We start from the raw sequence: 17,448 nt of genomic DNA on the forward strand, positions 1-17,448 counted from the left end.
AACTCATGTCCATTGAGTCGGTGATGCCATCCAACCATCTCATCCTCTGTCATCCCCTTCTCCTCCTGCCCACAATCTTTCCCAACATCAGGATCTTTTCCAATGAGTCTGCTCTTTGCATCAGGTGGCCAAAGTACTGGAGCTTCATCTTTTGCATCAGTCCTTTCAACGAGTATTCAGGGTTGATTTCCTTTAGAATGGGCTGGTTTGATCTCCTTGCAGTCCAAGGGACTCTCAAGAGTCTTTTCCAACACCACAGTTCAAAAGAATCAATTCTTTGGCGTTCAGCCTTCTTTTTGGTCCAATGCTCACATCTGTACATGACTAATGGAAAAACCATAGCTTTAACTATACAGACCTTTGTCAGCAAAGTGATATCTCTGCTTTTTAATATGCTGTCTAGATTTGTCATAGCTTTTCTTCCAAGGAGCAAGTGTCTTTTAACTTCATGACTGCAGTCACCATCCACAGTGATTTTTGGAGTCCAGGAAAATGAAATCTGCCACTGTTTCATTTGCGCCCCCCCCCCCTCCCAATTATTTGCCATTTAAGTGATGGGACGATGCTAAAGCTGAAACTCCAGTCTTTGGCCACCTCATGCAAAGAGTTGACTCACTGGAAAAGACTCTGATGCTGGGAGGGATTGGGGGCAGGAGGAAAAGGGGACGACAGAGGATGAGATGGCTGGATGGCATCAGCGACTCGATGCACATGAGTTTGAGTGAACTCCGGGTGTTGGTGATGGACAGGGAGGCCTGGCTTGCTGCGATTCATGGGGTCGCAAAGAGTCAGACACAACTGAGTGACTGAACTGAACTGATGGGACCAGATCCCATGATCTTGGTTTTTTGAACGTTGAGTTTGAAGCCAGCTTTTTCACTCTACTCTTTTACTTTCCTCAAGAGGCTCTTTAGTTCCTGTTAGCTTTCTGCCATTAGGGTGGTATTATCTGCATATTTGAATTATTGCTATGTCTTCTGGCAATCCTGATTCCAGCTTGTGATTCATTCAGTCTGGCACTTCACATGATATACTCTGCATGGAAATTAAATAAGCAGGGTGACAATATATAGCCTTGATGTACTTCTTTCCCAGTTTGGAACTAATCCATTGTTCCATGTCTGGCTCTGTTGCTTCTTGACCTGCATATAGGTTTCTCAAGCAGCAGGTAAGGTGATCTGGTAGTCTCATCTCTCTTTAACAATTTCCCACAGTTTGTTGTGATCCACACAGTCAAAGCCTTTAGCGTAGTCAAAAGAAAGTTAGGAAGTACAACAGAATACAGTTTTAGGACTGGGGAGTTAAACTGAAAAATTAGGGAAAGGAGTTTCCCTGAGAAAGAACAGCATTTCTGAAGTGCATTAGCTAGGCACAAATTGTGGCAGAAGGGCACTTCAAGCAGGGGGACATACTAAAATACACACAGAAGTGTGGGGAGAGGAAGGAGTTTGGTGTACTGGAAAAACCAGAGAGGGCAGTGTGGCTACACCCTAAAGAGGAAGAGGAGAAAGAAACTGATGAAGGTGGAGAAGTAAGCGGTAGCTAGGTCCCATGGGACACTGCCAAACATATGACTCCAAGTTTTAAGTTTCTGGCTCTTCTCTAACAAATAAATGACTTCATGAATTATTTTTACTAAATGTTGACTTTATTGACTTTCAAAACAGAAACAGTTGCACTAAAGCTGACAATTCATACAGACAAATAGACACACACACAAACACACACACACACCCCGCCCCCACACACATAATAGAGGGCACCTTCCCCGGGGGCCACGTAGTTTGGCATTATTACAAAGTCTATTCTATGGCCATATATATGATTCTGGGTCAGCTGGGTAATTAACTGAAAATTATCTTCATATTCATTTTCCCTCCCCAGGAATGCTTCCTACAGAAAGACCCAGAATATGAAGCTTTCTAGAAGAGTTTTGAAAATGTTGCCTGCCAGCAGCATGTGAATTCTCTATTGTCTTTCAGGACTTTTATCCACCCAGCTGACACATCCATTTCCCCTGAAGAGCAAGTAGCTTCTTGCTCTGCCCTGAGCCTTACTATTGGCAAGGCAGTGCAGAAATACATTGTAGTCTGTTTACCACCAGGGTAAACTGCCCTTCTATAACATTCTTGCAGAAAGGCATTTTGGGGGGTTCAGTAAAGTATCCATCTATTTACACGTACTGAAAATAACACACACACACACTCTAGACATTGTGCCCACTCCTTACTGCCAAGGTTAATTAATCTGGCCCTTGGCACTTTAGACCTCACAACAGATTCATGTATTCATGATGATATCCATCCTGTTATTTTCTGAAAATAAATTATTTTGTATGCTTTCCCAATTCTACCTTCTCCAAGCTACCTTACTTTTCTTCTCCACTCTTACTTTTCAACTACTCATAACAATGCCTTTTAAGCTGTCATTTTATTGAAAGTAATAAATTAAGACATTCATCTTCAGCGGTTTCACCTTTGCATAAGATTCAGCAACTTACACACTAGCATGCTCACAGTGTTAAGCAGATAGGAATTCAATTCAGTAGCAAAAACATTCACTGACCTTAGAAAGAAAACTTTCCGTTTATAATTACTGGCTAGTCTTACACAGTTGCAACTTTCTAATACGGTGTAATACTTTAAGATTAAATATTTTGAGGAATGTGTATCTTCTGTGCCTCTTCCCCAAAATGAAGTCATGGGCCACTTGCTGAGACTGGTTTTGCTGGAGGTACTGAGCCTACAGCTGGTCGTCTTGGGAATCAGTGCTTACGGTGGATCCTTGGCTGCTGGTGTCGGCAGTTTCATAGCACTTTTGGTCTTTGGCAAAGTTGATGAAAACCTGATTTTTCAAGGGAAATGAAGCCATTAGCACTTGTAAACCAAAGGGAGAAACAAGGGGTGTGCATATGTGTGGTGTGTGCACAATGGGAGAGCAAAGAAAAAGAAAATTAGATTTCATACTGCTAAGTTGCTTCGGTTGTGTCCAACTCTTTGTGACTCCATGGACTGTAGCCCACCAGGCTCCTCTGTTCATGGAGTTTTCCAGGCAAGAATACTGGAGAGAATTGTCATTTCCTCCTCCAGGGGGTTCTCCTGATCCAGGGATCAAACTGGTGGTGTCTCTTACGACTCCTGCACTGGCAGGCGGGTTCTTTACCACTAGTGCCACTTGGGAAGCCCCAGATTTCATAGGGGCACACCCAAATATACACACAAACTCTCATTAGGAATCCTTCCTTTAGGTACTGAAATTTAACTGGGGTTTGAAAACAGTACCTATAACTACATTTATAATCATAATAAATGATAAAATCTAAAGCTATAATTGAATACCTATAGCCACATATTTGCATCTATTTGATCTGCATCAGTATCTTTCAAGTATAAATAAGGAGCCCAATCCAAGCTCCTATCAATTGTTTCCATGATGATGTTGAGAGAAATTTCACTAGTTTTAAGAGTTAATACACTGAAATAAAATTTGTATACAAATGTCACAGTATGTTTCTTATGCTTACTATTTAACAGGCAGACCTTTATGACTTTGTTTAAAATCATTAATTCTATTAGTCATAGATTAGTCATAGATTCATCCAGAAAATATTGAGAGACATGATACTGGTAATTGGTTACAAGTCCAAGGATAAATCTGTGTTGGCAAAGCCATAATTGCCTTAACTCTCCATAAATAAAACTCTCTGTAAGACGCAGCAAGATTTGGAGGCCACTTTAGCTTCCCTTTCAGGCCCTCTCCAGTGACAGGTACAATCTGATGCTCTGTATGTCAGGTCAGTTGAACTGTATAGAACTAAAACAGTGCAAAGGTGAAGGAGGATGCTCCATGAAGCCTCCAGTTACTGTATATAAATGTAACTAAGACAGATGATTTGAATGAAACAAAAGAATCCTGCATTTACCATTTTGGTTGCCTGAATCTAGCAGATCTAAATCTCACTAGATAACCCCATCCTCCCCTAATCTAGGAAGCCAATCAATAGAAATGTTATTTAAGAAACATTCCAAGGAGAAAGGAAGGAAAGTGTTAACAGCTATTTGTTTTATAGATGAAAATAATTGTTGCTTTACATATACAGACAAAGGATGGGTACAGATGTCTTAGAGAAGGAAAAAAATTTTTTTCTCCATTAAAATTAGTTAACTCTTCATATTTTTTAATAACATTCCAAAATGCACTTATAAATAAATTAAGCTAAGTTTTTCAGGTGTAAGATTAGATATTGCTTCAATTAAAAATAAATTGAAGGTCATTAAAAAGAAGTAATTATGTACAATTAATTTTTTTTAAATAAATAATCAGAATGTATTAATGTGACACTGTGTACATGGTCCATGGTATCCAGCTTACCTCTTCCAGAGTAGTCTGACTCACTAAGAAATTTGTGATATTTAAAGCAGTCTTGTTGGCCTCCAGCAGATCAAAAATATTTGCTACTCCTCCTGCAGTGACTGGCACATGATATTCTAACATGCTGAGGTGCTGATCCTGTGGGAACCAAAGGGGGAAAAAAAATTATTCCTCAATGTCAGATAATACTGAGTAGACTAGACATAACTTGACAAAGAGCTAAGAAACACACTGAAATTCATTCCTCTGGAAATGATCAGTTCAGTTCAGTCGCTCAGTCATGTCCGACTCTTTGCAACCCCATGGACTGCAGTACGCCAGGCCTCCCTGTCTATCACCAACTCCCGGAGTTCACTCAGACTCACGTCCATCGAGTCAGTGATGCCATCCAGCCATCTCATCCTCTGTCGTTCCCTTCTCCTCCTGCCCTCAATCTTTCCCAGCATCAGGGTTTTTTCAAATGAGTCAGCTCTTCGCATCAGGTGGCCAACGTATTAGAGTTTCAGCTTCAGCATCAGTCCTTCCAATAAATATTCAGGACTGATTTCCTTTAGGATGGACTATTTGGATCTCCTTGCAGTCCAAGGGACTCTCAAGAACACCACAGTTCAAAAGCATCAATTCTTTGGTGCTCAGCTTTCTTTAGAGTCCAACTTTCATATCCATACATGACTACTAGAAAAACCATAGCCTTGACTAGACGAACATTTGTTGGCAAAGTAATGTCTTTGCTTTTTAATATGCCGTCTAGCTTGTTCATAGCTTTTCTTCCAAGGAGCAAGCCCTTTTAATTTCATGGCTGCTGTTACTATCTGCAGTGATTTTGGAGACCCCCAAAATAAATTCTGCCACTGTTTCCACATCTATTTGCCATGAAGTGATGGGACCAGGTGCCATGATGTTAGTTTTCTGAATGTTGAGCTTTAAGCCAACTTTTTCACTCTCCTCTTTCACTTTCAACAAGAGGCTCTTTAATTCTTCACTTTCTGCCATAAGGGTGGTGTCATCTGCGTATCTGAGGTGAAATATCAAATATTATTGATATTTCTCCTGGCAATTTTGATTTCAGCTTGTGTTTCATCCAGTCTGGCATTTTGCATGATGTACTCTGCATATAAGTTAAATAAGCAGGGTGAGAGTATACAGTCTTGACGTAATCCTTTCCCAATTTGGAACCAGTCTGTTGTTCCATGTCCAGTTCTAACTGTTGCTTCTTGACATTCATACAGATTTCTCAGGAGACAGGTCAGGTGGTCTGATATTCCCATCTCTTTCAGAATTTTCCAGAGTTTGTTGTGATCCACACAGTCAGAGGCTTTAGCATAGTCAATGAAGCAAAAGTAGATGTTTTTCTGGAACTCTATTGCTTTTTTGATGATGCAGCAGATGTTGACAATTTGATCTCTTGTTCCTCTGCCTTTTCTAAAACCAGATTGAACATCTGGAAGTTCACGATTCATGTACTGTTGAAGCCCAGCTCAGAGAATTTTGGGCATTATTTTGCTAGCATGTGAGGTGAGTGCAATTGTCCAGTAGTTTGAGCATTCTTTGGCATTGCCTTTCTTTGGGTTGGGACTGAAAACTGACCTTTTACAGTCCTGTGACCACTGCTGAGTATTCCAGATTTCCTGTCATATTGAGTGCAGCACTTTCACAGCATCATCTTTTAGGATTTGAAATAGCTCAACTGGAAAAATAATATGTATGTTTGGAAACTAACAGCTTTCGAAGAAGAGATAAATTTTGTGAATGTCTGAGAGAAAACAAATTAAAAAGCTAATAAAAATTCTAAAACATTCTACATTCATGTGTACTTAGAAAGTGACGATAGTCTTGCCTAGAAAAAATATTGTGGAATGACATTGCTGATGTCAGATTACAATAAGTACAATAAGCTTTTTCAGAGATAATTTTTAAAAATTTGTTTTAGTTAGAATTGTTCTAAAAGGCTAAGGATTAGTTGTTCAATTTATGTTGGCTAAAGTTGGCAGATTTCAAAAGCATTGTCTAGGGGAAATCTCATTCAAATAATGCTACATTCTTTCTTAACTCTAAAAGTCTTTTCAATGTATTCAGTCCATCAGATCAGATCAGATCAGTTGCTCAGTCATGTCCGACTCTTTGCGACCCCATGAATCACAGCATGCCAGGCCTCCCTGTCCATCACCAACTCCCGGAGTTCACTCAGACTCATGTCCATCGAGTCAGTGATGCCATCCAGCTATCTCATCCTCTGTCGTCCCCTTCTCCTCCTGCCCCCAATCCCTCCCAGCATCAGGGTCTTTTCAAATGAATCAACTCTTCGCATGAGGTGGCCAAAGTACTGGAGTTTCTTTAGTACTCTATTCTTATTTCCTTGGAGTATCTTTAACATCTTGCTTTTCTGAATATTTTATCAGTTATCATGTCCCATTTATTTTTTCCTTTAAAATAACTCTCAAATGTAACCATTCCTCTCTATGTGCACCATCAATATTATTAACTTGATGTTTATCATTCCATATCTGAGTTATTGCAACAGCATCTTCAGAGGCCTAGAAACCATATACACCCATATGTTTCAGCACAAAGTATCTAGAATAATCTTTCCTAAATTCTAGTTTGGTCAGGGTGTTTTTTAACTCCATAATCAACCCCTGTAACCTATATGGGTCAGATCAAGATTGTTACTTACTAGAAACCCCTCTTCTCACACCTTTGCTTACTGTCTAGCCCCTCTCATTGATTTGTATTTACATCACACCTGTCACTGCAGTCAGGCCATCTTACTTATTTTTACTTTCAAATTATTGTTTTGCTATCTCCCTTTTTAGAGATCTGGAAACCATCATACACTTGTAAAGAATGGTCTACATAGGAAGACATCAAACTTTTATCATCACTGCACTTGTCTTGTAAGCTCTAGTCCCACGAGGAACAGACCAGGACAAATACAATCTCAAGTTCACTGAAAGAAAAAGCACTATGACCAATGCAATTTGTGCAAAAATAAAGCATTCTTTGATTTTAAATTTGATTTTAATTTAGATGATAGAAAATGGTCCTTGATAAGCATTGTAAAAGCTATTTCTTCCTGGAAAACTTAGTTTAGGTTTCAGAGGTTGAGACAAAAGTATTTTGTACAGATAAAAGAATTGTTTTTTAAAACGCTCCCTATTTGGCTTTCCCGAATCACTTTATGTTAATATGGTGCCTGACAGTTCATGAAGCATCTTTGTGGACATTTTATCATTTAGTTCTCACACCAGTCTTGTGAAGTAGATATCAAAAGTATTTATAAAATAGGAATATGAGGCTTAGAGACTTTAAATCTCTTGCTGGAATCACACAGGTAGAGCTGGATCTTAGTCCAAATCTTCTAATTTCTTTTCATCATTCCACACCTGATTTTAATTTTAATTTTAAAACAATTATTTGCTATAATCATCTTGTACAAATTACCTGCACATCAAAGATGATATAATGATAACTTTTTTGTCAAGTGCATTTAAATGTGTATTATGTGAGATTTATGTGTATACATCTGTGTGTGCCCATTCTGTTAATACACATATGTAAGATTAAATTAATTGAGTCATATTTCAGGTAGTGTGTGATTGAGAACTTGGTTTCCAAGCGATTCTCCTCAAAACTTTGTGGGCTTATTTTTCAAATGAGGAAAGCAAAGGAGATAATCTCTTCTAGCTGTGACATACAGACAGGAACTCTGTAATTTTTTTTTTCTAAGAAGAAAAGCCGTTGGTCATATGTATGTGTCATCCCTCACTTCTCTAACATATATAACCAATAAACTACTTAAGTATAGAATCCAACCTGAAAACTAATACAATACAGTCATAAAGCCTTTGTGAGGAAGAAATAATGGTATGTAAAAGGATTATGATATTCTTAAGCGCTACAAAAATATATAACTTAATTCGAAGATTTTATTTGTTCATACTAAGTATGCTTCAGAATATCTTAACCATCTTGAACTAATAAATATATTAAGATGAAAATAAAGGTATGGTCAACTTGAAAATGACAAACATCCACTACCCTATTACAACTATCAAAACCAGTCAATCTCTTACTTACTTTTAAGTATGTTTTTGGAAAGTGCAGCTGCATGAACCTTGTGAGGGCCTCCATGCTCACTCTGGCATTCTTCACGTGAACCTTGACAGTAAATCCTCGCCCAAACCTAGAAAGAAGTGCAAAACATAATATGAGTTATGTTTTGCTGAAATAGCTCTTCTGAAATTCTAGCTAATGAAACAGGACCCAAGCTTACAATTATAGGCCCTTTTCCTATACAAAGAGTATCACTTTGCAATAAAAAGTTCAGGGCATGTTGCAAACTGGAAATAGTGCACTGCTATGACTTTTTATTTCTACCACTATATAAAGTCAGATCCTTTGGACAAAAGCTGCATTAGAAATGAAACATAAAGTCTTGGCTTTCTTTGGCATTCATGAATTGGTGTGTCTTCTGTCCTTCAGTTGTGTCTGACTCTTTGTGACCCCATGGACTGTAGGCCATCAGGTTCCTCTGTCCATAGAATTCTCCAGGCAAGCATACTAGAGTGGGTAGCCATTCTGTTCTCCATGGGATCCTCCCAACCCAGGGATCGAACCTGGGTCTTCTACACTGCAGGCAGATTCTCTACCATCTAAGCCACCAGGAATTGATGTCAATTTTGGGGCTAAACACTTTCTAATTTAAAGCAAAGAAGGTCTTGATAGGCAAGTTATTGAAGATTTGGTATCAACTGTAAAGATTAAAATCATTGGGGTTTTAAAAATAAATAATAAACCAATATAACTGCTAACTTTTATACTTTACACTTTTGCATCAGAGTAGTGTTTGTAAACAAGTCACAGCAGATTCTCTGAGAATAACATATAAGTTCTTTTTCATTCTTTTTTCGTATCTTGATCAACTTTGTTTTATAAGAAAGTCAAGCTGTTGTACAGATAAAGACATAAAGGAATGTCATGGTGTTTGAAGATTAACATGGATATGTATAAATGCATATGTACTCTGGTAAATATATTAATTTATTTTTAATTTGATAGTATCATATTTATGTACATCTCCCCAATGTATTTTTGGTTAAAAGGTTTTAAATGTAGTAAAAATGTTAAATAGCTTACTGAAAGCCTATGCAAATGACAAATGAACATACTAGACAAAAATCAATGCCTTCATGTACTTGTCAAGATCTAATTTGTTAGAGTTAACTCTTGAGAGTATTTTGGTTGGGGAATAATAATCATATCATTATTATATTATCATTATTATTAGCTTTTAGGCCTTCTAGGTTTGGGGGTTATTAATTAAAAAACATTCAATCCTCAGTACTATTATTTAACTTCAAAGTGAATCAATGGTTAGCTTCTCCATTCCAGTTTTACTACACATTGTAGGATAGGCTGCTGATATAATCTTTGAAGGCAAGTATAGCCCTGGTAGATTGATTACTCTACACCGTGTGTTAAACAATGCATTTGTTCTTTACCTGCTCTTAATGTGCTGCAATGATCCAATACATTGGAACCTTCCATTCACCATAATGGCCAACCTTGTACAGAGAGCCTCACATTCTTCCATGCTGAAAGGCAGAATCATGTCAGCGTTCTGGGCACAGAAAATTGGCTTAAGTTCCTAAGCATAAGTTTAACTCTTTTCTTTACGGCACCTTAGGAATACTGTTTGAATATTTGAGTCCCTTAAACTGTCTTTTCCTTTGAAGAACAAAAAAATCTTTTATCATATAATGTAAATGTCTTTGCATAGGGTTTATTATTACTGTTTCTTTTCAAACTTGAGGACATCTTCCTCACCTGGATTGCTGCTCTATCAAACAGTATTTCTTTCAAGCTCTTTCAAGCTTTGACTTAAGACCTACATTTTGTAAGAAATATTTCCAAAATAATACTAAGTTGTTTTCATTATGCCTTATACTCAATATTCAGATGACTTTTTATTTATTTATTTATTTTGGCCACACCCTACAGCATGCAAGATCTTAGTTCCCTGACCAGAGAGTGAACCTGTGTCCCCTGCAATGGAAGCACAGAGTCTTAACCACTGGGCCACCAGGGAAGTCCCTCAGTTGGCTTTTATGTTTTTGTATTTATAACCAGTTAACCTGTACTTGATTATATAATTCTGACTTCATGGACTATGATACTGGAGGAGATCTTAGGTATCATCTTGAGATCTTAGGTATCACCCTGTCCACTTAAACACAAAAGTTAATGGAAAATCAGTGATTGGCTTCAGAACATATACTGTGCTTGGGGGCAAGGTTAGTATATAGGATATAAATAAGTCTCAGTTCTAAACATATCTAGTTCTTTTTCTACTATATGATCTTTATAATGAAAGGATAAACTTAATACAAGGCCAATCTTATAAGAAAGGCACAGACAAAAAGCTTTAGTAGCTTTTTTACTTAGTTGATTGGCAGGGTCTACTTTATGGAGGAGGCTTGTGGACTAGTTCTGAAAGGATTAGTAAGATTAGAATTTGGAAAGATTTTGTGTAAAGACCAACTCTAGTAGAAGGCACAGCAAAGACAGGGCATGGTGATAGGAAAGGGCAGGGAGTGTATGTGGAACCACTCAGATTGATTGATAGGAAAGTTAGATGAGGTTGGATAATAAAAGGCCTTGCAAACTAAGCCAAAACATGCTAAATTTTATGTGATAGGGCAATAGAGAGGAATGATTGAGTTAAGAGGGTCAAAAGTTATGGAAATTTTATTTTTTAATGGATTGCTAGGCCGTATCCCCCCACAAGAGCTGGGATCTCACCAGAAAATCCTCTTGACTTCCTCTTTTGACTATGAACATAAAATACTTTAATCCAATTGTGGAATTCACTCTCAGTATATGTTACACAGGATTACTTCCTCTCATCTGTCATCTGACTCTAAAGTTCCACACCCAATTTACCTGTGAGAAGTGAGGATGACAGAACATTTATTCTGGACTTCTTCTGAAATGATCTTCCAGAGGTGCCGTTTTGACTTAGGATCCATCCCAGAGCTTGGCTCATCCTTAATAGAAAGTTACAAGAAGAATTTATCAAATTAATTAAATTTTGATGAGGTTCTTTACATGAATCATTGCATCTCACTTGCCTAGAACAGAAATCACTTTTCGAGGTCCTGTGACTAACTTATTTTATACTTAACAGGCTTCTTTCTGCTGCTGTCAAAAAGCTCAAAATTAATCATTTTAAATTGTCAATCTGTTTTAAACAGTCTCAGTGAAGTTGACACTCTGCTACTTTACACATGTCTCTTATATTTCTTTGGAAAAAAATCTGCTTCAATTACTGACAAAGCCAGAGTTTTGATATTTAATACTATATCATCACATATATATCTGAAGCTACATCAACAAGATTGCTGCCTTGCTCCTGATGGTAGAATTGTGCCTGTAAGTGATAGATAATATGCCGTGTGAAGCACTGCTGCTGCTGCTGCTAAGAATGCATTTTTTTGTTAATATTATTGAGGTGCATTTTCAGTTTTATGTTATTAATTGAAATTTAATACTCCTTGGGGAAATGAAAGTAAGATTTGCAGAAAATGCCAAATAGAAAGATATAAATTACATTTTAAAGTAAATGACATTTTGAAAAATTATTCAGGCATAAAATTAGAAATGTAGCAATGGAGAACTAAACAAGCAATAATAGATACTGACAGATGATTAAAAAATCAAACTGTAGGTCAAGATTAAGTAAAAATTAAAAATATATGTCTGAAATGGAAAGTATGCAGATAGGATCAGCAGAGGCTTATTTTTATAGCAAGGGGTTAAATTGGAATTTAAAGAAAGAAATAAGTATTAGTTTGGGGAAACAGTAAAGATTATATTGTCACTGTTCCTATTTTTGAAGACAATGGCATATATAGTAAGTATATATAAAAAAAAATATATAGTATCTTTCTCTCATGGCCTGATTTCAATTCAGCTCATTAATGCATAACATTTGCATAGAGCTTTTTAACATTTTAAAGTACTTTACATCTATTATCTCATAGGGGTGCCTAAGGATTGTTTTCTTAAATTTAAGGGACACTTATACAATAGAATTCCATTATGAGTGTCAATTGGCAGAAACATAATGCATTATATGCTTCCGGTATTATACAGAGAGGGCTTATGCATTACTCTATCTGGGCAGTTTAAATGATTTGATATTCTATATTATTTAATCCCTGAAATAATGTGATGATTTATAACTGGTGATTTTATTGCATAGTTAGGCCTCTTTTGAAGTTTTGGAAGTCCTTGAATGAAGGGGATCTTCCAAAATAAGGGCAGCTTATTTCTCTGAAATAAACACTTTTCACAAGGTTTGGCTTGGGGAACAGAATGCTATGTCACCCCTAAGGTAACTTATATTTCCAGGTGATCAATTTAATTTTTCAGCTTTTAATCAAAATATTAACATGACATGTATTTCTTGCTTTCAAAAAATTCAGATAAAATAGAATGGCATATTTTCAAGATTGCATCTCAAGCTAGGTAACTCATGTTTTTAAGCAACAAGGAGATAACATTTTAGGACAATGTGTTGGAAGCTGGAAAATGTGTTAATTCACCTGATCAGTTACCAATAGAACTGATTCCTTCAATAACTGGGAATCAAATTCTGTCATAGTTTTACTTACTCATCTGAATATCCTGAATTTGTTTCAGCTACTTCCTATTCCCATGTTTCCTCTTAAATTACCTGAGCCATAGCTTCAGACAAAAAATATTTTTGAGGGCATATTATTATGGCAACAAATTACCTGGTATAAATTTCCTTAATGAGACAGTATATGTGAAGTGCTTTACACAAGAACCAGCCCATAGTGATACCCAACCCAGGAATCAAGTGGAGGTCTCCTGCATTGTAGGCGGATTCTTTACCAGCTGAGCTACCAGGAAAGCCCCTAATGAGACCTCAGTAAATGCTTATTGCAATAATGATAATGAAATGTTATACACAATTGGATATGTGATTCTAATTGGGCAGTAGCCTTTTTCACAATGATTCTCTTACCAGCAACAGAATGGAAGGTTTCCCTATCAAGGCCAGTGCAGTAGACAATTTTCTTTTTGTGCCGTAACTACACATGGAGGTAACTTTGTCCCTGTAGGGCATCAGGTGAAGTCTCCCAAGGAGTTTTTGAACAGTCTGCGGGTGGAAAAAAGGACTTGTTGATTTTCCCTCGCCAAAACCCTTAAAGCATTAAATGGAAAAAGAGCTACTTGTGAAAGGAGTTTTATAATGAAGAAATACATATTTTAGTTTTATTTTTAAAGGTACACTTAAAGATGAACCATTCATTTAAAGATAAACGCAATTCCGTGGAGGCCCATTCATAAATACGATTTCTTGTCCCCCTAATACATGTGCGTGTAAGTGTGTATGTGTTTACAATGGTTCTTTCTGCTGTATTGACACAGGATTTACTTTTAAGCTTCAAAGGGCTAAAACAGAATTCATCCCTTTACAAGGCAGGTTTCTTATTGATTGTCATCACTGTTTCATCTTTTTTCTTACTGTGGGTTGAGCTGTCACAAAGGCTTTAGGTCTATTTAAAAATGACCCAGTATCAAAACTGTAGTGTATTAACTTAGGAATCTTGGGTTCTTGTGGCTATTTCAGTAGTTAAATAGCTCTGGCAAATAGTGGAATCCTAGGAGGATTTAAGAATTCCCCGAGGGTTGCAAAAATAGAGAAAACTGTCCAAAAGATTAGTCTTTCCATTAAAAAGGTAAATAATTGTAGTGAGGTATAAAAGCACATCTCAAAAACCAAATTGGAATCTATTCTATTTTCCTTGGGCATTTTGTACATGCCCAGTCAACTACTCAGTTGTGTCCAACTCTCTGACACCCTATGGACCCACCAGGCTCCTCTGTCCATGAGATTCTCCAGGAAAGAATATGGGACTCAGTTGCCATTCCATCCTCCAGGGAATCTTCCCAACCCAGGGATCTAACCCACATCTCCAGGCAAATTCTTTACCATGAGTCACTTGGGAAGCCCATTTTGTAGGTAATTCCATGTTTCAATAGTTATCTGAACATTAAAAGATATATAGGCATCACCAACCAGGGCTCAATCCAGAGCCTAAGGCAAATCTCATTCTTTATTCGACAGTTTTTAAAAGATAATGGAACAAATACGGGCCAAGATGTTTCTAAAGCTGAGTTCATAGGTGTGTTTATGATATACATACAATCAAGCTAATACTGCTTCCATTATCACTGTCAAGAGAAAATTGTCATAGTTTTCCAGATGTCAGCTTGGTCTTGAGTGTGGGTAGGTGGGAAGCATAAGCAAAAATGGTTTTCAAATAAACTAGTTCTTCACGCTTATACTCACTTCTTTAATATCTTTTTCTGGAATTCCATGTACTCTAGCATAGAAATATAAATGTTCTTCTATGGTTACCAGGTCATCCAAAGCATCTTCCTGAGGACAGTAGCCAATTAATGAGCTGTGAGAGTTAACGTGAGCCAGTGACCTGAAGAAAAAGCGTCAAAAACATGAATGACTTTCTAAAGACATTTCCCTCCTAGCCCTCAGATGCTGGGTGTGTTTGCATGCTAAGTCACTTCAGTTGTGTCTGACTTCGTGCAACTCTATGGACTACAGCCTGCCAGACTCCTCTGTCCATGGGATGTTCCAGGCAAGAATACTGGAGTGGCTTGCTGTGCTCTCCTCCAGGGGATCTTTCCAACCCAGGGATCGAATCCACACCTTTTAAATCTATCTGCTTTGGCAGGCGGGTTCTTTACCACTAGCACCACCTGGGAAGCCCTTCAGATGTTGAGAGGGTAGTTCTGTTTGGGTTGTGGTGATTGGTGAGTCTGGTAAAAAGATATAAAATGATCCCACCATCATAATCACACTGAAAAATTTAAAAATTTCCACTCACTTGAGTAGCTGGTTTTCTCCTAAGGATTTAATAATATAACCACAAAATAACATCAAAAGTTCACTTTAATTATCTTTCTCATTTAATTATGTTGTGTGTGGTAATTTGAAGCACTTGTTTTTCATACCCAGTCTTATTTCTGATCAGAATGTTTCCACTTGTAGGAATTATGTCTCCTGTCAGCATCTTGAAGATAGTGGTTTTTCCTGCTCCGTTCACCCCAAGAAGTCCAAAGCACTGGTTTGAGGGAGAAAAAAAAATGTAAACTAATTCAAACCAAAGACAAGTTTCTATTATATCTCTTTTCTTCCTTTCCTTGCGTGAAATAAATTATCAAAGCATTGACTATTGCAGTGCTTTGCTGGCATTGATTGGATAAAGCTTTCACTTTTAAAACAAATGGGTACTTAGGTATCTTTTTTTCCTTTAACCATCTGAATATTTGTGTATATACCTAGGACTTGTTTTTACATATTATACTCTAGCACGCCTCTGTGTGACATGATAGAATATCCAATAAGGCAGATATGCTAACCTGACAAAGTGATTGTATTTATAAATTTAAATTATTCACACAAAATCACAACTTTACTAAATAAGCAACTGAAGCAATAATCTCTTTATCCGATTGAATAAATTTGATGCGTTTAGTTTGCAGCCCGCCTCAGCAAAAAAGGAAAGACCCACATTCTCTTTCTGCTTTCAAAGCTGTCTTAACTACTGCTTCTATGAAAACAGCAATAATATGAATATGAATGCAATTTAGGACCTCAGTTCTGACAACTGATTTCTATATTCTGTCTTTGCTGCTGCTGCTGCTAACTCGCTTCAGTCATGTCCGACTCTATGCGACCTCAGAGACGGCAGCCCACCAGGCTCTGCCATCCCTGGGATTCTCCAGGCAAGAACACTGGAGTGAGTTGCCATTTCCTTCTCCAAGAAGCCTAAAAACTAAGAGTTGAAAAGAGCTCCCTGAACAGACTTCTTGACTGAAAGTCCACTCAAGAAGGATAGTAACTTGGGAAGGGGATCAGGATATGGTGAGTCTTCCCTGCCAAGAGGGGAGGGTTACAGGATAAGTAACACATAGACACATGCAAATTATATATATAGAATCCATCAAAATATTTAAAGGCTGGCTTCATATTTCTAGAAAAAATTAAGGAAAGATAAAATTTTTGTCACTTACCATGTCAACATAAAGGATGCATGCATGCCTGCATGCTCAGTAATATCCAACTCTTTTGTGACCCCCACGGACTGTAGCCTGCCAGGCTCCTCTGTCCATGGAATTTTCCAGGCAAGAATACTGGAGTGGGTTGCCATTTCCTCCTCCATATAAAGTAGACTTAGAAACAGAACATTGTTTCTTACCTCCCCAGCAGGTATCCCAATGCTGATGTTGTTTACAGCTATAATCTTTTTGTGGATAAGTTGGTAAGTCTTTGTGAGACGATGGAGTTGGACTAGGTCATAATCATTTGCACCTTTCTCAACTCGAAATCTTTCAGCCTGCACATCTTCATCTTCATCTATTGTCTCAATAACAGATGAAGAGCTAAATTTTCTAAAGAAGAGTCTAAAAAATGAACCCGATGATTTTGCATCAATAATTTTGAAATGACACCACTCAGTTTTGACATCTTTTTAAAAGTTCTCACTTCACCAAAGTGTGCCAAGTTTGTTTTATATTTTTCATGCATTTTGCTAAATAACTTAAAAATTAGCATGGGTGTTCTTTATAATATTTGTTATAATATTTGAGAAACAGTTTTTGCTTTCAATGACTTAAATACTTACCAATTCCCTATTACAAGTCAGAATCTTAATTCCAGTAACAAGGAACTTTAGTTTGAGTTTGAAAGTTACTCCTAACAGAGACCAGAGTCACTAGTAGGACTCAACACCTACAAGACCATGATCAATGATCATCATTTTTTAAAATTTGTCCTATTTATTCTTTGGTCATCAATAATATGAATGTTATTCTATAGTCTTTTTATTTTTTTTTACTATGAATGTCTTACCTAGGACCTAGCCAATATACTAAGGTTATCAGTCCTGAAAACTCTAAGAAATCTCAAACCCACTTCAGTATCTTGTCTACTGAATACTGAAAAAAAACAAACCAACAAAT

The 17,448-nt window shown here is 37.2% G+C and overlaps 1 protein-coding gene across 1 annotated transcript in view; it reads right to left on the reverse strand.

Moving 5' to 3' along the window:
* Positions 1 to 2,377: 2,377 nt before the first annotated feature.
* Positions 2,378 to 17,448, reverse strand: part of ABCA12 (ATP binding cassette subfamily A member 12) — a 168,665-nt gene continuing 153,594 nt past the window's right edge. The window contains exons 43-51 of the mRNA XM_061431073.1: positions 16,686 to 16,890; positions 15,439 to 15,548; positions 14,756 to 14,897; positions 13,424 to 13,558; positions 11,314 to 11,417; positions 9,873 to 9,965; positions 8,449 to 8,554; positions 4,372 to 4,509; positions 2,378 to 2,844 (exon numbers count right to left, since the gene is read on the reverse strand). Of these exons, the coding sequence (XP_061287057.1) occupies positions 2,743 to 2,844; positions 4,372 to 4,509; positions 8,449 to 8,554; positions 9,873 to 9,965; positions 11,314 to 11,417; positions 13,424 to 13,558; positions 14,756 to 14,897; positions 15,439 to 15,548; positions 16,686 to 16,890 (1,135 nt within the window). The 3' untranslated portion in view covers positions 2,378 to 2,742. The remainder of the gene's footprint in view (positions 2,845 to 4,371; positions 4,510 to 8,448; positions 8,555 to 9,872; positions 9,966 to 11,313; positions 11,418 to 13,423; positions 13,559 to 14,755; positions 14,898 to 15,438; positions 15,549 to 16,685; positions 16,891 to 17,448) is intronic.

This window comes from Bos javanicus, chromosome 2 (genome assembly GCF_032452875.1).
Source record: "Bos javanicus breed banteng chromosome 2, ARS-OSU_banteng_1.0, whole genome shotgun sequence".
NCBI classification, from domain to species: Eukaryota; Metazoa; Chordata; class Mammalia; order Artiodactyla; family Bovidae; genus Bos; species Bos javanicus.